At 35.2% G+C, this 25244-nt stretch overlaps 1 protein-coding gene across 1 annotated transcript; it reads left to right on the top strand.

Annotated features, from left to right (window-relative positions):
* Positions 1 to 9683: 9683 nt before the first annotated feature.
* On the top strand, positions 9684 to 22247 carry LOC149027567 (protein ATAF2-like). Its single transcript, XM_089161319.1, has 7 exons — positions 9684 to 9840; positions 9943 to 10241; positions 10362 to 10678; positions 10803 to 10827; positions 21368 to 21466; positions 22009 to 22065; positions 22155 to 22247. Exons 1-7 carry the CDS (start codon positions 9684 to 9686, stop codon positions 22245 to 22247), a joined length of 1047 nt encoding a protein of 348 aa, XP_089017445.1.
* Positions 22248 to 25244: the final 2997 nt, after the last annotated feature.

Below are 25244 nucleotides of genomic sequence, written 5' to 3' on the forward strand. Positions count from 1 at the left end.
TCCAAATGAGTTGGTTTGATTAGTGTTAAAAAGTCAGAGTGAGGATATTCAAGTCCATTGAATCTGGTTATCAAAAAAAATAAAAAAATCTGTTGAATCTCTTTCGTATTATTTTAATAAAAAAATACCAATTTTTCTTTAAGATGGGAAACGTGTTGGATTAGTACTGCCGAAAAAATTGTTTAATCCTTAAACATTTCATTCACATTTGAAATTTTCCTTTTTTTCTTCTGATACATACTTTGATATATACATGGAAATCTTATAAAACAAGGCAGGGGTTTTTAATTCTTGGTAATCATGGGGAGAGATATGAGCTTCAATTGAAATTACTTGTTTAATGGTTTATGATTATGATGATGGACCTAATAGGGCCCATGGTTTATTAAATGGCATGCATGTTTAGCATGCTAATTCTGGAGAAAATTTCCCTTATTTGACCTGTGCATCATCCAAACCCGTGTTATATTTTGTTTTTTTAATTGGACTAATAGTCTCCTTAATTAGTGGGTGCACCATCTTTGTTAGTCAAATCTCGACAATTTTGCTCTTGTGGGGCGCAATCCTTATCCCTATTTCCTTTTTCACTACGGCATTGGTGCCCTCGGGCGTAGGGCACTCGTGTATGATGTAATCAACTTATTACTGATCACATTGTATCATCTTTTCTTAAGGACATATATAGGATTGAACCCTCAGTCGAGAGTCGACCCCTTCTAATTATACTTTACAATGAGAGCAAAAGCAAAAGAACACATGCTTGCTTCTATATAATACAGGGTTTTTACGTGGCTGCATGACTCTAACAGCTACTTCCATAAATAGATAAAAATGTCAGTTTTCATCACTGTGAGAAAGTTGAAGAGAAAAGATATAGGTTTAAATTCATTTTGCTCATCTCTTAAGAAGAGATAACATCTACTTATGTATAACAAAATATATAGGTATCATTAACCCTAAACTCAAGGATGACCAAAGAGAAATTAACCATTGACTACATACAAATTGCCCATGATCGACCACCTCTGGGGTCTTGATAACATTCTTTGTTTTTGCGAAACTGACAGTCACCGGGCAACACACGCAACTCAGATCAAGTGAGATACCAGTTTCTGTTCGAGTTTTTCTAGTGTAAGCAGGTTTGGAATTGTTAATCTTATCTCTTAAATCATCAATGTGAATTGGAAAGAAATTGATAATTTAGTAATACAAGTTCATTCATCGTCGAATTCGAGTAAAAATACAATTTGCATAGACGAAAATGAATCACGCGGTTGACCAAAAAAAGAAAAATGAATCACGCGAAAACATTTGGAGTTTGGACTACGATAATCAGATTTTGGTCTTATCTGGATGAACATAGTGGCGCCACCTTGGGGCCGGCTTGTGCTTCAAGTAGAAGTTTTAATTAATGGATTTTGTTAATTTGTCTCTCCTGTTTAATTTCCTGTTTAACGGGCTAATAATTTATTGATGGCTTCTCAAAATTAAGATATAAAAAATTAACGTGGATGATGATGAGTAGCTTTCCCGACCGTGAATTAGGGTTTGGTTCGGAACAGATCATTATTAATTCGGACTTTCTGCACGTAGAATTAATAGACACCGCCGTATATGTTTTCCTTCATGTCCCAATACAGGAGTACGTACCCATGCATGCATGGATTGTCATACATACCCTCAGGTTAAACCCATATGCATGCTTTTGAAGGTCTTGATGCATGATATTGCAAACAAAGTAATTTGTTTGATCAATTGAGATTGAGAAGAAGTTTTGTTTAAGGGATCTTCAATGGAATTTGGTTCACATGTAGTCTATTTTTTGGCACTTGGATTTTCTATTTTGGAGAACTATTCTTAGTGGCATTGTTGGCTTTCCAAGCATGTGGTCGGCTAGATTTTACCTCCAACTCCGATTTTTGTTGCTTCATTGAGGCAACGTTGGGCTCTTGGTATTTGTCTCTTACCAAGACACTTCTTCTGCTAAACTTGCAATTTGAAATGTGAAATGTGGGGGCTTGAGATGTTTTCAATGATCCTCACGCTTACTCGAGCTATTCTAATGGTGGATACTTGTTACGTATCCCATGAGCTTATTGGTTGTTGTAATTACAACATTATATTTGGGGTTTTATTTAGAATCTATCCATATTTTAGCTTGGATGAACTTGATATACATATGACAGTTTAGTCAAATTCCTCTCTTGTCTTAGTTTCAAATGTTCAATCTTTGAAACTTCTGTTTCTATGCACTTAATTCTTATCTTTTTACTAAAAAAGGATTAAAAAAATCCCTTCTATATATATACATATCCAACCCACCGTCCACCCAAAGTCTTCTTCCAAATAGTTAAAATCTAACAAAAGGCACAATTGAAGCAAAACCGACAAACTTGATATCCATGTTTGCTTGCCAGCTACATGCTTAGAAATTTGGCTTTGGATAATATTCCATCTCTTTCAGGAAACAAAACTTTATAATAGGGGTCAATACGAGAGTCAACCATGGTTTTCTTACCAAGGAAGAAACAAAGTCAGATTACTTTAGCTGTCTTACAATAAAATTCCAAAGCACTGGTTGCACTTTAATTAATTTAAATTACGTAAAATAGCTTATCCGAAATTGGAATCAAAGATGTCTTGGAATCTGAATGCAGAAACACCTACTAAGAATCTGAATGCAAGATTTTCCACATTTTCTGCGTGCTATTTAACTTTAATATTATAGATTTTCCATAACAATCCCTGTTAGTTTTATTTTGAAACACTAAGTCTCAAAATATTTATTTAACCGTCTGAGTTTATTTGTTTAATTTATTTAATCAATTTAATTACTTTTACTTCATAATTAATTTGTTTATTGCCTTGGATTAATTTTTTCAAATGTTTGGGGACCCTCTCTTGTAGAGTCTATTGAAGTTTTTCGTTATTATGTGATTTTTTGTAGATGATTTCAGTAAATTTATTTGGTTTTATCCCATAATTGTTAAATCTGAAATTGTTTAAAAGATTTAAATTGTTTGATGAGAATCTCTTTTCTTGCCGTATTAAGCGATTTCATAGTGATTGGGGAGACAAATACTGAACAATTTCTTCTTTTCTTCAAGACTATGGTATTGACCATAGAATTTCTTGCCCTCATACTTGTGAACAAAATGGGCCTGTTGAATGTCAATATCGACATATTGTCGAAACTAGATTGACTTTATTAGCCCATGCCTCCTACCCTAAGAAGTTTTGGATGCATGTTTTTGAAACTATTGTTTTTTTGATCAATCGGTTACCTACCCAAGTGTTGCGCAATATTTCTCCTCACTACAAGTTATTTAGAGTCCAACTTGATTATGACTACTTGAAGACTTTTGGTTGTGCGTGCTATCCATGTTTGAAGCCTTATAACAAGAATAACTTAGAATTTCGATTTACTTTGCATGTTTTCTTGGGATATGGTTTCTGTCATAAAGGTTATAAGTGTTACAACCCCACCAACGGTAAAATTCTGGTTTCTAGTCATGTTGTCATTGATGAGCGGTGATTTCCTTCCTTGCTAGTGAGGTAACCCCTTCCCCTTCCCCTACCCCACCACTTCTCTTTCTCTTAGGGCCTCCTCCAAAATTGCCCAATTCCACTCCCGCTCCACCACTTCCCTCCAGATTAGGGACTCCACCTAGGATGGCTTTTTCTAGGGAGTCCTATTCCCCTCATCCTCTCACTCAGTCCCACTCCACCTCTAACTCCCCTAGGACTCCATCTTCAAATGCCATGAGTTGTGAAGTCTCCCCCTCTACCTTGGCTGAACCCATGCCACCATCTACTACCCTGGCTGAACCCTCTCCACCTTCCCCTACCATGGCTGAATGTGACTCTCCTATTAACCTTTTCATTAATCTTCCCTGTGACCCTCATGAAACCCTGCCTCCCTCTACTTCTCATCCTATGGTAAATACTCATCCCATGATCATAAGATCAAAAGCAAACCCTAGGGCTCTCCTCTCCTCTTCCCAACTTGAGCAACCCCACCTAGAGCCTATATGTTTTACTATTGCCAACAAATACCCTCACTGGTGGAAAGCTATGCATGGGGAATTTACTGCCTTATTGAAGAATGGGACTTGGTCCTTAGTTCCACCATCTCCCTCTCGCAATATTATTGGTTGCAAATGGGTTTTTCGGGTCAAATGTAAGGCAAATGACTCCCTTGACAGGTACAAAGCCCACCTGGTGGCTAAGGGGTTCAATCAACAAAGGAGGGCTTGGACTACCATGAAACCTTTATTCCTGTGATGAAACCCACCACCATTCTGTTGGTCTTAGCTCTAACAGTCTATCGTTGTTGGCTTATCAGACAATTGGACATTCAAAATGCTTTTCTCCGTGGTTTTTTTTTTAATGAAATGATATATATGAAACAACCTCTTGGCTTCATTGATTCACTTCACCTTGATTATGTATGTGGACTTTGGCGCTCTCTTTGTGGTTTGAAGCAGGCCTCGCAAGCTTGGTTTCATAGGTTTAGCTCTTACCTTCTTGAGTATGGTTTTGTTGGGTCCAAAACGAAGCCTCATTGTTTATCTTTTGTGGTCATCATGGCATTATTTTTATATTGATGATGTTATCTTAACTAGTAGTTTTGATAATCTCTTGGCCTAGTTTCTCAGGGATCTTGGTTCTATGTTTGCATTGAAGGATTTGGGTCCTCTCCATTATTTTTTAGGCATATCGGTTACTCGATCTTCTAATGGTCTCCAATTGTCATAAAGTTAGTATATTTAGGATCTTCTCAAGCGGGCAAATATAATTGATTGCAAACCACTCACTACACTAGTTTTCACTACTGAAAAGTTAAGCAAGTTTATAAGGGAATTAATGGTTGATCCTACGATGTGTCGTAGTATAGTTGGTGCCCTTCAATATGTGACCATGACTAGGCCCGACATTTAATTTGCTGTAAATAAAGTCTATTAGTTTATGCGCTCTTCAACAGTTGATCATTGGCCTGCAATTAAACGCATTCTCCACTATTTAAAAGGAATCTTCTCACAAGGACTTCTTATCCATCGTGACTCTCCGCCTAATTTATAGCCTTTTTAGATGCTGATTGGGTGGGTTGCCTTAATGATGGCAAGTCTATTGGAGGCTATGCTGTATTTTTGGATGTAACCTTATCTCTTGAAGTTTCAAAAAGCAAAACACTGTAGCTCGCTCAAGCACTGAGGTCGAATATTGTGCTCTCACCAATGTCATTGCCGAACTTACTTGGTTATAGTCTCTATTGCATGAATTATTGGTATATTTGCATTCCACTCTAATTCTCTAGTGTGATAATGTGGGGGCCACTTATCTCATTGCCAATCCTATCTTCTATACATGAACCAAACATATTGAGATAGACTTCCATTTTGTTTGTGATAAGGTTGCCAAGGGGGACCTCCGGGTTCGACTTCACGACACCAAAGACTAGATTGTGGACATCTTCACGAAGCCTCTCTCACATCAACGGTTCAACATTTTTATGTTCAACCTCAAGGTCTCATCTCCGCCTTAAGTTTGAGGGGGACGTGTTAAGGATAATAATGGTTTTTGCAATCTGAGCGCAAAACATGAAGACTACATGCAACCTTAGCAAAATCTAGGGTTTCCCTAGCCGCCACTAGTCCATGTGTGCAAGGCTTCAAGAACCAGACTCAAACTCAACTACTTAAAAGAATCTAGAAGATTACATCTTATTCACAAGTGGATCAAACTCATAGTTGTACTCAAAAACACATGAAACATAGTACATACCAGACACAAATAGATACTTGTGTAAATCAAACTCTATAATAAGAGTCCAAGATTAATGTTGAACAATGACTCTTGTAATTATTAATATGTAATCTGTACTATAGTCAATCTCAAGGAAGCAAATCACATTTTCGTGGATGTAGGTTGCAAAGATCAACTAAACCACATACATTTCTGTATCAAACTCTCTCACCCCTTCTCTCTCCAACATTTCTCTTCTATTGAAAATTATGGACTTTAGCATTAAGGTTGTTGGTTAGGTCAAAGAAAAGTCGTTCAACCCTACTGAGTCTCTCTTGTCAATTCTTAAATTGATTAGACAATATGGTAATTCAGCTATATCTCTAAAGCTATTATCATAAACCTAGCTTAATAGCTTTAAACAGTGGAGGTTGCTTGGTGTGTTTTAGGAGTTTTGGGAGGAAAAATGATCTTAATACCCTTGGCCTATGAAGAGCAATCCAAGGGTTGGTAGAGTTCCATTTGTGAAGAAAAATGATCTTAAGCATCTCATTGCCACCTGCATTCTGAACACGGATCTTCTTGGAGGTTTCCCATGGTAGAATTTCTGACTTCAAATCTATGTAGAAGGCTTCAAATTGAATTACAACTTGACGCACCTTCTGAATGATGTTTATAAAATGACTCTCAATTCTGAATAAACACTCATGACTATACGAGAATATTGGAACATCCAATGGATTGTGAGATATAGATGAGTTAAATTTTCCTCCTTTAAGATAACCATAACATTAGACTTCGTTTTTGCTCTTCCTTTTTTTACCAATTATATATGAGTAGATATATAGTTTCCAAGCACTTTTTTCTTTTTTTGAGAATTGCCAAACGTGTTGCTTGAGGATGAAAGCACATTATTAGCCGCCTTTTTCACTCACAAGAAAATATTAAAATTATCTTTAAAAAAATATTAAAATTATACTTTACAGTTAGATTTTACACTATTGTTCAAAATAAGATGCCAAAGGTACAAACTTATATGATTACCATATATATTTTTCTTGGAATGGAAAGGCATGCGTCCACTTAAGTTCATTTTGTCACATCTTTCTACATTTTATCCTATTTAATGCGGTGTGAATTGTGATTCAATGAAAGCTAGTTCCTCTAATGCATGCCAATACAATTTCAATATAAAGGGGAAAAAAAAATGAAATAAAAATAACACAATAACCAACCGTCCACATATTATACTAAAGAGTGTTTTTTACCGGTGGCCCCTTTAAGTAGGGGTGAAACTCTAGGCTCGATCTTTAAGTGAAAAAAGATTACTGGTGATCCCATTCCAACAAATTGAAAAATTACTCTTTACCTAGGTAAGGTAGTAACCTTGATTCTGTTAAGAAATTAAAAATTTGAAAATGAAATGATGGTGCCTAGGGTGTTATGACCATATTACTCCTTTTAAGGATAATACTGGTTTTTTTGCAATCTGAGGGCAAAACGGAACACCACAAGCAAACCTAGCCGAATATAGGGTTGCCCTAGCTGCCACTACATACTTAATGCGTGCAAGACTTGAAGAACTGCACTCAAACTCAACTAGCTACCTTCATGCTTGCAAGGCCTCAAGAACTCTACTCAAACTCAACTACCTTCATGCATGCAAGAGGCTTCAAGAATCAGACTCAAACTCAAATACTTAAAGGCTTGTTTGGTTACATGAATCCAAGTATTTGAAATGAAATGGGATTTCAAATCTACGGATTCATGGTTCAAAACATTAATTGTTTGGTTAGCCTCAAATCTATTGAAGGTCATGGAATTCCATTGGGTTACTCCGCGTGAATCCACAAATTTCATCAATTTTATACTTATGATGGAATCCAAGAATGGATTTCACCAAATACCCAAGAATGGCATAATTCATTGTTTTTAGGAAAAAAAGTGAAATATCTTGATTTCATGAATCCAGGGATTTGAAACTTCTGGATTCAAATAACCAAACAAGCCCTAAGAGAATCCAGCAGACTACATCTTATCCACAAGTGGAACAGACTTAAAGGGTATACCCAAACACATAGGAGACATAGTTCATACTAAATACAAATAGATAACTTAAGAGTCCAACATTAATGTTGAACAAGATTCTTAATTGTAACTATAAAGTATGTAATATATAGTGCAATCATTCTCAAGGAAGCAAATCACATTCTCGTGGACATAGGTTGGAAAGATCAACCGAACCACATACATATCTTGTCAAATTCTTTCACCCTCTCTCTCTCTCTCTTTCTTGAACACTATGGACTTTAGCACTTTTCCATATCCAATCCTTAGGTGTTTTACCCATCTTCTTTCTACATTTTGCTGGAAATTGCCCACCATCGTTGAAAAAAATCACTGCAACCTTTTCCTTGCTAGTGACCACCTACCGGTTCAAAAATAAAAGCTAGAAAGTAAATCTACGCCTTGTATTCTAGGCTTCTGCAGTTTCACTTTCACACTACTTGATTGAAGAAGACTTGGCTACTGTTAGAAGTTCTAAAGTAAGCATTCAGAAGCTTGAGCAGCTTGGAATCTATGTAGGGAAGTTCTGTAAGAGAGTCTATATATTAATGGTGGAATTCATGAACTAGCTAGGTTTTGGAAAAATTAAAAAAAGTGGAAGAGATAAAAACTAAAGTAGGTCTAATTCTTGCTTCTTCTTTCTCTGCATCTTGCATCTGTTACTCTTCTAACCCTAATTTATGAAATTGAGATCCTAAAGTGGTTTAGACTAACGATACAAAGATAAGGAAGTCAGAATGGTAAGGAAAGGGGATTCTTATGGCTGCAAAATGAAGGAGATGAGAGAGTTATGGCTGCAGCTCACATTTTCATATTTTAAATTCCTTAATAGAATCAAGGTTAATTACTCAGTAATATTGGGTCACCAATAGTTTTCCAATTTGTTAGAACTGAGTCATCTGTAATTTTTTTTCACTTAAAGGGGAGAGAGCCTAGAGTTTCACCCCACTTAAAAGGACCACTAATAAAAAACTCCATACTAAAATATGAAACCACACCAATGGAAAATACAAGTAAGTTGCTCAGATGTTCTAGGCAATTTTTTTTTGTCATCTTCAAACCAGTCACAAGTATAGAGATGCCTTTAAATATGAGATTGCCACCATGTACTACAAGCACATCCACGGTCCACCCAAGCAACTTCGACTTAAGAAAATTTTTACCTTGCATAAAATTAGACAAATCTTTGTATGTTATTGTCAGACATGGATGAATATCCAACACCTTAATTTTCTTACTCATTTTTAAACCCATCAAGACATTTGTGTTTCACTTTGAGGTTCAAATTTGCCAAACTAGAAAATTTGAGTTGGCCTTTTGGAACTAGAAAGCTAGCGTCAGGTGAAACATATGTACGTATCATTCACAGAGGAAGTTTGTTATTCTTCTGTCCCAGAAAGAATCACTTTCCAAGCAAAACCTTCTTCAATCTGTTCATGTTTTGCGATGCTGGCCGTCGTAATGATTTCTCCTGCTTAATTTAGCAATTTACGGCTCTTAATAGTCAAGATAACTATAAACAATTTAGCACTCAAGAGTTTAAGCGGTAGCTTTAAATGATTTTTTTTTATCTCATTGAATATTATTTTGTGATTCTGGGAATCTGATTAGTTGATACTCGGATGTGAATGTGAGACCTCGGCTTGGACCCACTCTATCCAATGAAATGTAACCGGCCATTTACGATCCAAAGACCATTCTAAACCACTTCAGACTCTGACATAATCTGTGGGCGTAAACCTACTTGTCACTACCAAAACCTTCTTCCCAAGCATACCTCTTTAAATGTAGAACGCCAACAACATGATTTCATGAAGGTTTGAAACGCTTCAAGTTGTAGACACATCTACTGAAAAAGAGCGGAGAGAGAGATGGATAATAATTGGGCACCAGGCTTCCGTTTCCACCCAACAGAGGAAGAGTTGATATCCTTCTATCTACAAAACAAGCTGGAAGCAACGAGACCAGACCTAGAGCGTGTTATACCCACTCTCGACATTTACTCCATGGATCCATGGCAGCTTCCACGTACATAACTCGTCCATTCTTACACGTATTTTTATCCGGAGAGGAGAGAGAACTGTGTCTTTGTCTTATATTTCAATTGATTATGTTTTGAATTCGTTGCAGAGTTCTCTGGAGAATTGTGTCGTAAAGACCCAAGCCAATGGTTCTTCTTCGTACCAAGACAAGTAAGAGATGCCCTTGGAGGAAGAACAAGCCGAACCACCAGTTCCGGATACTGGAAAGCTACAGGCTCTCCTGGCTACATCTACTCTTCAGGGAATCGGATCATAGGAGTGAAGAAAAGCATGGTGTTCTATAAAGGAAAAGTTCCAACTGGAAAGAAAACTGAGTGGAAGATGAACGAGTATCGAGCTTTCTTAGCTGATCAAGCCTCCTCTAGTACTGCAACTCCAAATCGAATCGTGAGTATGGAACACTAGTTACACTAAGAATCTCTCCAATGACAGACATTTATGATCTCTTATATGTCATTTAGATGTATAAGATTGGAACTGATGAGAAATTAATTACAAATTTTGCAGCTACGTCATGAGTATAGTTTGTGCCGTGTCTACGTAGGATCGGAGAGGTTGAGAACTTTCGGTAAACGGCCCTCAGGAGTCACGACAAGCGAGATGCCTGAGCACCTACACCAGCCTGATGCTTCTGGAGGAGCTTCTATGATTAGTACTGTTGCAGCAGGGAACATGGCCACCCCATCTCATTGTCGCCGGAAACCACCCAAAATGCCGAAAACTGCTACCAACACAACGGAAGACTGGTCAACCTCCGGCGACAGAGTGGATGCTCATCCTCCTCAGACTGTTTGGGACATTATGGATGATGGTCTCCAGTACCTGTTAGAATTGGAATTGGAAAACTTTATTTGGGATTAACAAACTAATAGTACTTGATGACTTTCAATAAAATTTATAATATTATAACTTAATTATTGGCACTAAATGTAAAACAATTGTATTCAGGTTCCATGGCAACATTCTTGGACTGGTACATGCTTTACTTAAATTTCTTATTTTACCTAATAATTCATTTCTATGTGATTTTTCTATTTAACTTTTCACATTAAAGTAATTTTGATGTAAATTATGTAAAATTTAATAACAAATATATGGAATGATTTGGAATACTTATCCATAGTCTGGTCATTCTTATGTGAATATTTCCAACCCAATTCAAACGCTTGAATTTTAGAATCAACCACCATATGTTCTTACGCAATATTATATCACGCTAATGATCTAATATGTTTCTTGACAAGCAATATTACATCATATCTTGTTTCCTCAAGAATATATTTTATGTCAATATCATTTATTCTGTACCGTTTTTTAGCCTTTGAATGATCAAAATGTAAAACAAGTAAGAGTAATTTTTCCGCAGCGGACGACCATAGCTTGTGACCTCTTGTGGTTCTTCACAAACATGATATCATATTATCATATCTTGTTTGGCTCTCAAAGTTATATTTTATGTCAATCTCAGTTATTCTATTTCAACCCCCACCCGGTAAAATGTCGGCTATTCTATTTGTAATCATAACTCTATGGAAGTTTATGATTTTCCCCATTCCATAGGTTTAACTAAGGGTACAATCAATGCCATATATATTAAATTGTCATGCATCTTCCATTCCTTCGTTATGGATATTTGCTGTATATTACAATCTCGTGTAAAACACGTTCTTCGATGAAACAAAAGCTTATAATATAATTAATATATTGGCGTTATGTCAAGTTTCAAATGTAGACTCACCCACATACATTACTCTATTACTATTATATTGTTAACTGCCCATTTCAATTGGGAAATATTTTATCTTCACTAAAAATTTAAATATTTTCCGTTCTATCCTTCAGAAGATCCTTCCTATATATCCATTAAAATTCATCTGTCAAATTCAAGTATCTCATGTGACCGGGTCTAAAAACCTGTTCTTGAGATTTTTCTCCATTGGTGGAAGATTCTATTTGTCTGTTCAGAGCCTGGTGTCTTCTTTTAAGTTAATACATTGATGTAGTCATAAAAATTAAATAAGTAGTCTGATTTGTTTTATAGAGAAAGTGACAAATCTTTGTATATAATATAGACGAGAAATGTTTGTCCATTTCTCAGAAGAGGAGGAATCTACCATCCTTCTTCCCTAATTCTTGACCCAAGTATTGTATAATGCTGGAAATTTATGTTGAAGGTTGAAAAATTATTGTGTCTCACATCTAGGGTTCACATGTAGGTTGGAGAAGAGGTAGCATTTGAGATGTTGTTGTCAAATATTTATAGATAACTAAAAGTGAAACACGTATCACTTAGTCGACATACCGAAAGATTATGACCCCATTTTAGAATGAATCACCTTTTATATTTACTAGGAATATTCCAAGCAATTCCCAATGTGTCCAAACTATACTTCAAAAGAGGGGAAACATATTACTTTATTAAATTCATATATAATGTTGATGGTCACACTAACGATTCTTCTTCCTTAGTAGTAGCGATAAGCCAAGAAAAATCTAGTCCAAATGAATTGTTTGATTGGTGGTAAAAGGACTTACAGAAGTTATAAAAGGCTAATAAATATCTTTAATTCGTATTATTTTGATAAAAATAATTAAGTAATTTTTTTAAGATGAGAAATGTATTGGATTGGTACTGCCTAGAAAATTGTTTGACAATTGTAAAAATTCATAAACATGTCATTCACATCTGAAGAACCTTTTCCCTTGGATTTGTACATAGAAATCTTGTAAAATAAGGCAAGGGTTTTTACTTCTTGGTAATTCATATGTTATGGGCTTTATTTTTTGGGTAGAGATTATGAGTTTCATTAATAATTACTTCTTCAGTAGTTTATGATGGTCCTTATTAGGTTCAGGTTTTGTTAGAACGCATCTTTAGGATGCTAATTCTTCTGGAATTGGGACAAGGTGGCGACCATGCTCATCTCCCTCAGGTTGGTGAAAATACTGGGAAATTTCCGACTGTGATCTGCAGTTTTTACTGGAATTAAAATGCAAGAGCTTTGACTGGGATTAATCTTATTGTTGTGGAAAATCTAGAACATTAAAGCTAAATTTCATGCAGAAAATATGGTAAATCTTGCATTCAGATTCTTTGGGTGTTTTTGCATTCAGATCACTCAGATTCTAAGGCATCTTTGATTCGAAATTTGGATAAGCTATTTTATGTAATTTAAATTAATTGAAGTGGAACCAGTGCATAGGAATTTTGTGGTAAGACAGCTGAGCTGAAGTAATCTGACCTAGTTTCTTCTTCCTTGGTAAGAAAACTAATCTGATTCGATGACTATGGTTGACGGATTCTCCTATTTAGCCCTATTATTAGATTTTGTTGTTTGAAAGAGATATTGGTATATCCAAAGCCAAATTTCTTAGCATGTACAGCTGGCAAATATGTTTTTGTTTAGTCAAGTTTGTCGGTTTTGCTCCAACTGCGCATGTACTGGATTTTAATTGTTGGGAAAAAGCCTTAATTTGGGTGAATCATCTCCACGAAAAGGATCTTCCAATGAATATCCGTTAACTCATAGGATTCATTCATATATGGAATATTCTAATCTGAAAAGTAAAACACTCATTAGGGTTATTCTAGCTTTTGAATTAAAATATTTTATGTCTAAATTAATCTGATAACTCATTAGGAGAGCTCCTCCAAAAGTGAGAATTCGAACTTAGGTTCGGTGGAGATCCGTATCTACGTACTTAAAAATCTAAGGAGACATGAACAGTATCATTTGATTTGCATCTATAATCATTTGAAACAAGTTTTTTGAGGGTGAATTTGGTTTTGAATGCGTGTTCAAAAGATTGGGACTTTACATGAGTTGACAACTCAGGACTCATTAGAAATTGGAGGTAACCGGGGTCCTTGCCGTTGTGAAAATAATTTGGATAATCTCCACCTAATTTACCCTTCCACCCAAACAGTTACATTCATATAAGTGTAAGAACCAACATGTCTCTGTTTAACACATGTAAATTCGATAAATGTGAGTTTCACACTCATGTGAGTGTAGCTATATAGGAAGGGACAGATTGAATGGAGAGAATCCTAACATTTGTCAAAATAGAATATAATTATCGATTAATACAGATATGCATAAAGAGATCTAAATGTCCCAAACCAAACCCTAATAACAACAGATGAGACACGACTAATCATACACGATTGTCGCCGTAATATTTGATGTCGGTCGGCGGTCCGGGAAACTCTTCATCAACGTTATTTTAAAATTAAGTTTAAACAAAATCCGTTAAACTTGTTCTCAATTAGAATCACCCTTGGGGCAAGGTGGGCCCAGCGTGTTCGCCCAGAATGTTCTCCCAAGACCAAATCCTGAGAATGGTAGTCAAAATGTTGTTGCGTGATTCACTTTAATAGTTACAAATTGGTTTTTAACTGAAATTCGTGTGACATAAACTTAACCGTTCTGGACCCGATAGTATAGAAAAACGCAGACAGGAACACTTGATTACCGACCTAAACGAAAGACGTACAATTGTGACTTGGGTTGCATTATTGGCATGTTTCACTAGACAAGAATGCTATAAGATTCATTTTGATGTCCCAATGGCAAACATAAGGCGAATATCACGATTTTGTCAATAGGTGGTCATGGGCAGTTAGTTTGTATGTCAAGGGTTTCTTTGTCGTGTTTTGGTTTAATTAGGGTTTTATCTCTGTTTTTGTTTCTATACAAATGGAGGGTATCTCTCTTTTTCTTTTTTTCATGTTTTTAATTCAAGAAAAAGTAAGATAAACAATATTTGATTTTACCAAAAAAAACAAGAGACTAGAAGGGTTTTTATCACCCTCCTCTCTTTAATTATTCTTGTATGTGATTGTATAATTACTATAAGCCTGATCGGCAGCAGCTGTGGTCAGCATGTATATATAAGAGGAGTTCATTTTTCAACAAGTCAAATTTTACTTTAAATTTAAAAATTTAAAAAAAAAAATCATTTTTTTAATATTCTGCAATGACAAATTTTGCATTTAGTTTGTATTTTATTTTGACAATTAAGTGACTTTGATGAGTCATTTGAATGTCAAAATTGGTCGAAAAGTAATGCAACTAGGGTTTTCTTCATTTATGTAGGCCATAATACTTACTAGTGTTTATCTACATAAACTTTGTCGATGCTTGACATACATACCAAATGAGGCTGAAATCCTAAATAAGACTAATAGTGACCATGATCATAGTCAAGCCTATTAAGTCATCACTCATATTTGGCTAGTAGACTCTTTTATACACTTTAATATGTACATGAAATATTTCATTTGATTTCCCACCATCCATGTAAATGATGTAATATATATGACTATTGATTTAATGTCACTGAAGTAAATTCAATGTTTTCTTAGCACAGCACCGACCAAAAAACTTTCCGACTATCCTATCAAATGAGGTTGAAATTCTAAAGAAACATCTTAAGAAGTGACAATGGTTTTGTTTTTCCATATTAATAATTTATTAATCGATGCTTAAAGTTACTAATAGAAGTCATAAAGAGGTCGTTCAACCCTATGAGCCTCTCTTGTCAACCTGTAAATTGCTTAGAAAGAAAGAAAGTCAATTCAGCTATATTTCTGTACAAGAATATTAGAACATCCAATGGATTGTGAAATATACAAGGGTTAACTTTTTTCTTTAAGAAAATACATAAGATTAGACTTCATTCTTATGCTCTTTATTCTTTTTATTCTTATTTATTTATTTATATTTTATTATTATTTTTATTTTATTTATACCAACAATGAATAGTAGATCTGTTAATGCAAGGTTGGTCAATTGGTATGACCCATATCTAGCCTCTTAGCAAAAAGGTCATAGGTTTGACTCTTGCAGACGGCATATGTAATATCCCCATCCCTTGTATTTAGAAATTGCCTATTCTAAAAAACGAAGAGTAGCTATGTAGTTTTCTTGAACATTTTTTCTTTGTTGAGAAGGGCAAACATGTTGCTCAAGACTCAAGGCATATGGACTGCTTTTCTTACTCACAATAAATACTTAAGTTATACTTTTAACTGTTAGAATTTAAACTATAATCAGAAACAAGATGAAAAAGAAAAAAATTTACATGATTTTCAAACATATTTTTCTAGGACTAAAAAGACATGCATCCACTTAAGTATATTTTGTCACATCTTTCTACATTTTCCTTAACTTAATACAGTATGATTTGTGACTCATTGAAAGCTACTTCTTCCTGTGCCAGTACAAGAAAACATGAAAAGCCACCAATATACAAAAAAAAATCAAACCAACAAAGTAAAAAGTGCAATTACGTTGCTCAGATGTTCCGAATAACTTTCAACTTCAGAATAATTTTATATTATATAAAAATAGACAAAATTTTGGAAGAATCCAATACCTAATTTATTTACTAATTTTTTGTCCAAGAAATTTGTGTTCCACTTTGATGGTTCGCATTTTTTAGATTATAAATTTGGGTTGGCCTTTCGGGAACGAGAAAGCTGCAGGTGAAACATATGTATGCTATAGAGAATCACTTTTTAAGATCGATCTGCTCGGAATGTTCCAAGCAAGTTTCAATCTGTCCATGGCCGTCCTAAAGATTACTCCTCCTCTAGCAATTTATAGTCAACAAGATAACTACAGTACATTCAAGACTTCAAGTGGAAGTCTTAAATGAATGTTGCTATTTTATTGAATATTATTTTATGATCAGACGAATCTGATTTAATTAATACTTGCAGAATGTGAGACCTTAGCTTCTATCTATATGAAAACTAATCGGTCACATACCAATTTAAAGACCTTTTTAAACCACTTGGCACTCGGATAAAAATTGTGGGCATAAACTTTGTCTTTCCCATGCCTATCAAAAGTAAAGCTAGAATTAAAATCATCTGCGTCTAGGCAAGGCGTGCGTTTATTCAACCATCCATTGAATGTCTTGCCTGTGATTTCAAACAAGTATGGAATTGTCTTACCCCCCCCCCCCCCGCCCTGGCGGCCAAAAAAAAGAAGATATTCCTACTTCATCTTCATTGATCATGACTATGAACCTTGTATTTTCAAACTTATTATGTTGCGGATAAGACTACTGCATGCGACTAGCCATGGTTGCTGTTCGTTAGGATAGCAGCCTCATGCGATTGGGCCTAACCAGGCATGATATTGCAAAAGCACTATACGTATAGTCGATGTGCTAGGGTTGGTCAACCTAGCTCGGTTGGCTCGTATTTGAATAGAGAACCAAAGTGTGATTACTTATCTTGTTCTTGCTTAATTGGGTAGTGTGTCATACATGGTAGTGTACATGGTGCCCATCGTTAGATGAAAATCATGTGAATTTCATTAAATTTCAACGGCTCAAAACACCATATGCCTATTTAATCAACTTAAGTGATTTTTTTTTCTTTTTAAAAACAAACAAACCATGTTTTGAATAGTTGAGATTTAATAGAATTGATGTGGCAAAAATGTAACAGTGAGCACCAGAGGCATTATCACGTCAGATGCACTGCTAGCAAACTAAATCCTACAAGTTACCTACAACTCTATTACAAAAGAAAGAGACCAATTCCCCTAAAGTGAAGCACTTGCTTGAAGATATTAATTTATCAGTTTTAAACCTTATAGTTACCAGAAAAAGAAAAGGAACTCTTCATTTATTGTAATTTCTCTCAAGTAACAAGGGAGAGGAACAACATTCAACCTACTAGGGACTATCAGTTACGTGTGTGACTCTTTGATTCCTATATTCTTGGCCCTTATGCATATGATATATTTTACATATAATGTTTAATTATTCATTTAATAATATCAAGGAGGAATGAATACAAAGTAAAGTGAAACTTTTGAAAGAAATTATTTCAAGTTAGTCATGTACTTATATTTCCTTTTTCTTTTTTTTTTTCTGGGTAAACAAAAAATTAAAACCAAACTATTATCAACTACTCCCAGTGGATGGAACACCCAATAACCAGGGATTGGAAGGCTGCATACACATAAAAACCGTGGCTTCTTAGCTAGAGAGTCTAAAACTATTGGCACCCATTGGATCATGATAATTAAAAACGTAAGTACAAAGTAAGGAAACCCTCCAGAAATTCCATGACCTTAGGCAATATTTCTCCCTAGTCGCTACTTGTATTGTCTTATACCCGTAGCAACTAGCTTCGACCATTCTAAATATAAACTATAAAAGTTTCTATTTTGCAACTAAACAAAACCCCCTCGGTCTAATCCTCCAATTGAGATCATTCTCTTCTATCAAGATCTTTTAGATTTGAAACAACCCTTTGATCCTTGTCAATTCAATTTTGTTCTAAGTTCTGTCAAATTGTGTAGTAGATTCATTGTCTAGGATGACTCAATCGGTTGAGCTCACGACTAAGTGGCCTTTGTCCAATCCTTAGCTTATATAATTATGTAACGTTGATGTCACCATTTGTATAAGGTTTTGTTCTCAATGATCAATTTTTTTTACCAAAAAACTAAACAAAACCTATTGGTTATGGTAGGCTGCAATAATTAAATGCAGGGAAAAGAACAAAAAAAGGAAGAATTTTTTTAAAGCGGTTAAAGACCCAACTTCCCTAGGGGAGGTCTTGGGTTCGCACCCACTCGGCGGCATTAATATAAAAGCTCACCCCCTGAGGAAGTAAATCGTGGTGGTGCCCGGATGAACCTCAGTTCCAAAAAAAAAAAAAGGAAGAATTTTTTTTTTTGCTGAGCAATGATCCCTGTCATCAGCCTCTCACCCTCTATATTCCAAAAGAGTATCAACATAAAAAACTTTAAGATAAAAAAATCCCTTCGGGTCTAAGTTTGATTGTTCATCCCACTGTATTCTTTCTTCAACAGGAGTCAATAGATTTTTGCAAATACTTTGAAAGCAATCTCCCTTCGCCTATTGCCTGAAATCTCCCTTTTTCATCTAGACCCGCAGATGCTGAGCGAAGTTGATTCCTTCTCCCTTCCCACCAAGGCTATGTTTGGTATGGTTTTCATTTTTTATTTTTACCTATTTTTTCAAAAACTAGTATCTAAACTCTTTTTTTTTTTTATTAAATCGAAGTACGAAAACCGTTTGGTAACTAATCTGTAAAATAGTTTTTTCACTAAAAAAATATATTTGACATACCTTCTGCAAAAAAATATATATATATATATAAAATACAATCCGTCATGAGAATCTCCTCCAAAGCCGGAGCATTCTGAATGAACATCGAAGAACACTCAGAACTAAGTGTCATTTTAGACATCCAATCGGCAGCCTTATCCAATCTATAAAATAAAATTTTTATAGGTTATATTATACCTCTCCGACAATCAATTGTAGGTTTTTTGCAATAGTTTTTCATAAATTTAATAACAATCAACACATAAAACACTAAAGTTATGAGTGATGTTACAGGAAACATGGCCACCCCATCTCATTATCGTCAAAAACCATCGAAAATGCAGAAAATTAGCAACACAACGGAGGAGTACTACTGGTCAAACTGCAGCGACAGAGACAATGCTCATCCTCCTCAGACTGTTTGGGATAGATACTATCGATGGTCTCCAGTCCCTATTTGAATCGGAATGGGAAAACTTTACTTGGGATTAATTAATAGTACTTATGCGTTTTAATCAAATGTAGATTGTTAGAATTTAATTATTGGCACCAAATGTAGAAGAATTGTTCATCATGCATGTCATTGATTAAGTTACAGATAATTAACTGCGGTTTCATCAATTGAAGCTAGAAGTCTTTTCTTACTGTAATTCAAACGCTTGAATTTTAGATAGGATCAATCCTCATATTTATCTACAAAACGTTTTAGTTAGATTCTAAAATTTGGAATGCTTATTGCTAGTCAGGTCAATTATTTCTCACCAAATTCAAACACTTGAATTTTAGAACCAACCTTCCTGTATGTTTATCGACCAGAAATCTTGAACCTATTTATTTTAAAATACCAGCTTCTCACAGAAGAAACCAGCAGCTCATTTTACTATACATGTTTATCTTAACCTCAATTTTGCCAACTGAAATTGATGTACCATTTCATGCCTTTGAAATGATCAAAATGTCCTATCTAATAAATAAATAAATAAATGATCAAATGTCAAATAAATGACAAGTTTTGTCATGGATATTAATTGTTTATTATAATCTTGTGTAACACATGTTCTTCTTTTTCTTTTTTTCTTTCTTCTTTCTTCTTTCTTTCTTTCTTTCTTTCTTCCTTCTTCTTCTTTCTTTTCTTCTTTTTTTTTTTTTTTTTTTTTTTTTTCTTCTTTTTTTGTAGGCAGCGAATTTGTATTTTTTTTGGGGGCGGGAGAAATATTACTAATATAGGTACCACTGGATGGGTGTAAACTCAAGACCTCCCCATGAAAATTTGGGCTTTTAGCCACTCAACTAACCCACCATTGGCTGAAACATTTCATTTTTGCTGAGAATTTAAATATTACATATCTGTTCTATCCATTAACATTCAGCTGTCAAATTCCAATATATCATGTGACCAGGTCTAAAACCTGTGGTCCATTTTTGGAAGATTACATTTGATTCTTCAGGTTTTTATTTTTCTCATGTTTGACCGGTGCCTAGTGTCTTCCTTCTTTTAAGGTTAATATATTAGTTTTCTCACAAAAATTAATTAAGTGATCTGATTTTATTTTATAGAGAAGGTAACAAATCTTTCTACATCACATAGATGAGAAATCTTTGTCCGTTCCTCAAAAGAGGAGGAATCCACCTTCCTTTCCTCTCTAATTTTTGACCCAAGTATTATATAATGGCAGAAATTTATGTTGAACTGGAAAATCTTTGTGTCTCACATCAGGGTTCACACTTTAAGTTGGAAAAAGATAACATTTGAATTGTTTTTAGGAGATTGAGATATTGTTATTAAATAAAACATTTATCATTTAGTCACAGAGAAAGATAATGAACCCAGTTTAGAATGGTCACTTTTCATATTTACTAGAAATATCCCAAGGGATTCCAAAAGTCTCCAAATTATACTTCAAAAGGGAAAACATATCAATTTATTAAGTTCGTATAATGTTGATGACCACACTCATGATTCTTCTTTGTTTAGCAATTATGTGATGGCCATTATTGTAGTTCCAACGGTCCAATGATGTCACCCCACATCTTTTCATGTTAGTCAAGGATATAAGCTGAGGGAAAAAAATATAGTCCAAATGCATTGTTTGATTGGTGCTAAAAAGTCATAGAGAAGTTACAAGAATCCATTGATGAATCTCTTTTAATCCAAAAGATAATCAAAAAGTAGTATTTTTAAGATAAAAAATGTATTGGATCGGCCCTGCCTACAAAATTGTCGACTATCGTTCAAAATCCTAACATGTCATTCACATCTGAAGTTTTTTTTCTTCTTCTTCCCCCGTATATTTTGATATGTACATGGAAATCTTGTAAAATAAAGCAAGGGGTTTTACTTCTTGGTAATTCAAATACAATGGCTTCATTTTTCTGGGATGAGATTATGAACTTCATTAATACTTCTTCAGTGGTTTACGATCATGGGCCTTATCAGTGCTACACCACTAACCAGTGCTACGGTGAAGATGGCATCCTCAGGCGGGGGAAACCATGCTCACCTCCCTCAGGTTGGTGAAAGTACTTGTTGAGATATTTCCGATGATGATCTTCAGTCCTTACTGGATTTACAATGGAAGAGTTTTGACTGGGATTTATCTTCTATGACTTTAAACCGCTAATGTGGAAAATCCTGCAGTGACATTCTTAGGTTCTTTTGCACTCAGATTCCAAGGCATCTTTGATTCGAATTTCGGATAAGCTATTTCGGAATTTAGATACAAATTTTATCGTAGGACATCCTGAAGTAATCTCCTTTTTTTCTTGTAAACCAGCCAGAGCAATCTGATTTCGTTATTTCTTTCTTCAAAAGAAAACTAATCTGATTCGAGGACTACGGTTGACTCTCATATTGAACCCTACTATTAGGTTTTAGGTTTTGTTGTTTATCTCTGAGCATGTACAGCTGGCAAATATGTTTTTTTAATCAAATTTATCGGTTTTGGTTCAATTGTGCGTGTGTTAGACTTTAATTAGCTGGTTGCTCCTGGGAGAGGCTTTCGCCAAGTGGATCCTTTGTCCACTGCTTTATTAATTTGTTATTTGTTCCCAGGCTTTCAGCTGTTACCTTCAACACTTTGAAAGGGATGGCCATACCTCTGGTATTCGGGTACGGCATAGAGGTGAGACTATTAATCATCTGTTGTTTGCAGATGATTTACATAGTTCACTCGAGTGAATGCAGATCAAAATTTGCAGGTGCAAGAGCTTCTTAATGTTTTCTGTAGGGCTTCAGGTCAGTCAACTACAGAAGTCTTCCTTAAGGTTCTGGGCTTCAGGTCAGTCAATTAATCTACAGAAGTCTTCCTTAAGGTTCTGGGCTTCAGGTCAGTCAATTAATCTACAGAAGTCTTCCTTAAGGTTCTCGCCGAAAACACCCGAGAAATTTCAGAGATGGTATTCTAGAATCCAGAGTGCTTCATATTCCTTATAGGTCGGACCCTAAGAAATATCTTGGAATCTGAAAGAAATAGAGCTATTTGGTGACCTGAATGCTAAGATTTAGAGTTTTTTTACATGTAAGTCACTTAAAGTGGGGTCAAAATTCTTTTTGCCCCATTTTCAGTGGAAAAAATTACATGTATCTCACTCTAATATTACATATACTCACACATAAAGTTAGTCTCAGTTAAGTCTCAAAATAAAATGACCAACTACCGTCTTACTATCAATTTACTAAACTATCCTTGTGTCTCAACCCTTAGGTCACGCAACTTTCTTCTTTCTATACCTTATCAAAAACCACCCAACGCCGCTGAAAACCATCACCCCCGCCTTCTCCCCTCCCTGGCTTGCTGAAAATCACGGATCGACCAAAGAGAAAGAAATAACTAATTCTGGCTTCTGGATTCTCCCCTCCCTGGCTTGCTGAAAATCACGGATCGACCAAAGAGAAAGAAATAACTAATTCTGGCTTCTGGATAAACGCTAATTTCATCTATGAAAGTCCATGCTGGTGAATGCAAATCCAGTCCAGTTCTAATCTCACAAACAAAAGTCAAGTTCTTTCCTATTTTATAGGATACTAGAATGAAAGAACTTCTTACCAAAAAAAAAAAAAGAATGAAAGAACTGAAGAACGAAGACACTCTAGATATAGGGGAGCTGATAATAGAAAGAGAGAAATAAAAAGCCTTAACCTAAGTTTTCTGGTAAACTCTGGTAAACTCTTGTAATCCACTTCGGAGTTTCCTTCAGATTCAAACTATTTAAATTTAGCTTTTATTGGTACAAATAGATTTTTCTGATAGATGCCATAAATTAGTAGGAATTATTACAAAAACCAGCAATTTTGTTCTAGTGGGGTGAAGAAGACTCAATCTGATGCCGAAACGATAAGAAATCAAACCAAACAGAAGAATGAATAGAAAAAATGGAGAACTCTATCTCTCAAAGTTTCTTTAGAAACAACAATATTCAACTGCTCTCCAAATTACGCACAAAGCATGATTTTATAGTGCCAAGAAATCCTAAAACAAAAAAACACAAAATTTTAAAAATGCCACTAAAAACAGTTAAATACCCAAAACGCCCTCAAAACGATGTCCATCATGCAAAGAATTGAATCATTTTCACAAGCTCGTTTCAAATCAATGTGAAGAATTTCAGCTCATTCCAAGTTCGGGACTCGAGATACCCATATACCACATGCCACCCCATAGGCATCATAATTGGTGCCTGGTTTGCTTGAGTTTGCTCTCAATAACTGTTATTTGATCGGTGAATATGTCACAATTGTCGACAAGTTTAAATTCAAGTTGCATCCTATCAGCGACATGATTCACTCTATGCAAGATTTGAGAAACTCATCAACGTTTGAGGAGTGAAGATGCGGAATACACACACACAGACACTGAGACGGATTATTAGGTTACCGCATAGGTTCCATGAACTTGTCTCACACTCACCTCTCTGCTATATCACTTGGGTAATGCACCAAAAGTTTCGAAATTCCATTTAATCAAAATAGGGATGGGTGAATAGGTGATTTCTGATAGAGGGAAAGTGGTGAATTGCTGAGTTTTAAACTATTCTGACATTGAAGATGGATGGATGGATTCATGGTTGATGGCAGAATAATCCATGGTTGATGGCAGAATTACGAAGAGTATCTGAATGGAAGAAGAAATAAATCGGAGAAATTATTGGGTAAAACACAAAAGAAAATACGAGTTTTTAATAATTCCGCCATATAATTTCTGGCAATATGGAGTTTTTCTGGCAGAAAAATGTGGGGGCAGTGGTGGTTTCCGCATGCTATGGGAATAAGACGTGCGAAGGGGAAATCATTCAACTTTCACCCACTAGGTTAAGTATGGGATGAAACAAGGGCAATTTTGTCATTTAATATTCAAAATTTGAATTCTTTAGCGGAGACTATCTGAGTATGTAATGTACAAGCCATATAATATTTGAGTGGAGAGAAAAGAGTATCACCCCAATTAAGTGAGTTACACATGAAAAAATTATTGGCTTTATCGTAGCCCTTAACTTAGCACGTGCCTGAATTCTATAACTTGTTATAGAAGTCACGGAGAGTTCCTCCAAGAAGAGGATTTAAACTTGGATTGGGTGGAGATATTTTAGTACTTGATATCTGATAGGATATTGGCAAACTAAAGAATCATTTGAGTTGCATCTTCGATCATTTGGTGTATTCGACCCATCTACTCTAAATATTGTCGGGGTGAAATTTTTCTTTACTGTATCTTTGAAGGGTTGGGACTCAATACAAGCTGACAAGTCGCACATACTAGAAATTTCTTGTTTCCCTTCCAAATTTTTATGAGACTATTCAAAGTGTTCCATCCCAAGGTTTGTTGTTGCAGTAGAAATCTGTCTGTTTCATTGATTTACATCTTCATTTAGTTTATCGGATCGATCCCTTCCAAAAAATTTTAAGAGGTTATGTATGTATTAAATGAATATAAAATCCTAATAAGCTTCATAGAGAGTAACAGTGACTATCCCATAATTTCCATACTAACAAAGCAAAGCTGTCTCGATTGACCAGATCAATTATTTTGTTTGCAATATGAATACCTTGGAAGCATGCAGCTTGAGCGTTGAGAGTATGAAAATCCGCATATTTCATTTTATTGGGTATCAGACAAACTTATACGGCGGTGTCTGCGTTCACAAATTCTAAGTATGAATCCGTTTCAAACCAAATCCTAATAAGAGGTGAAACACGACTAGGGGTTTTATTTTTCGGTAAGAAGAAAAAAAGAATACTACTTATAGACAATTACAACACGACTAGGGTTTTGAAGTCGGTCGACAGGCGGC

Source organism: Hakea prostrata, chromosome 1 (genome assembly GCF_041222555.1).
Source record: "Hakea prostrata isolate BN-2017 chromosome 1, UWA_Hpros_2, whole genome shotgun sequence".
Lineage (NCBI taxonomy): Eukaryota > Viridiplantae > Streptophyta > Magnoliopsida > Proteales > Proteaceae > Hakea > Hakea prostrata.

Bases quoted from the DNA above. Each gene is read 5' to 3' on its own strand.
- LOC149027567 (XM_089161319.1), top strand. From the start codon at position 9,684: ATGGATAATAATTGGGCACCAGGCTTCCGTTTCCACCCAACAGAGGAA. The intron at 10,242-10,361 runs GTGAGTATGGAA...CAAATTTTGCAG, and splicing joins CTGCAACTCCAAATCGAATC to CTACGTCATGAGTATAGTTT. The intron at 10,828-21,367 runs GTACATGCTTTA...ATACTTCTTCAG, and splicing joins ATGGCAACATTCTTGGACTG to TGGTTTACGATCATGGGCCT.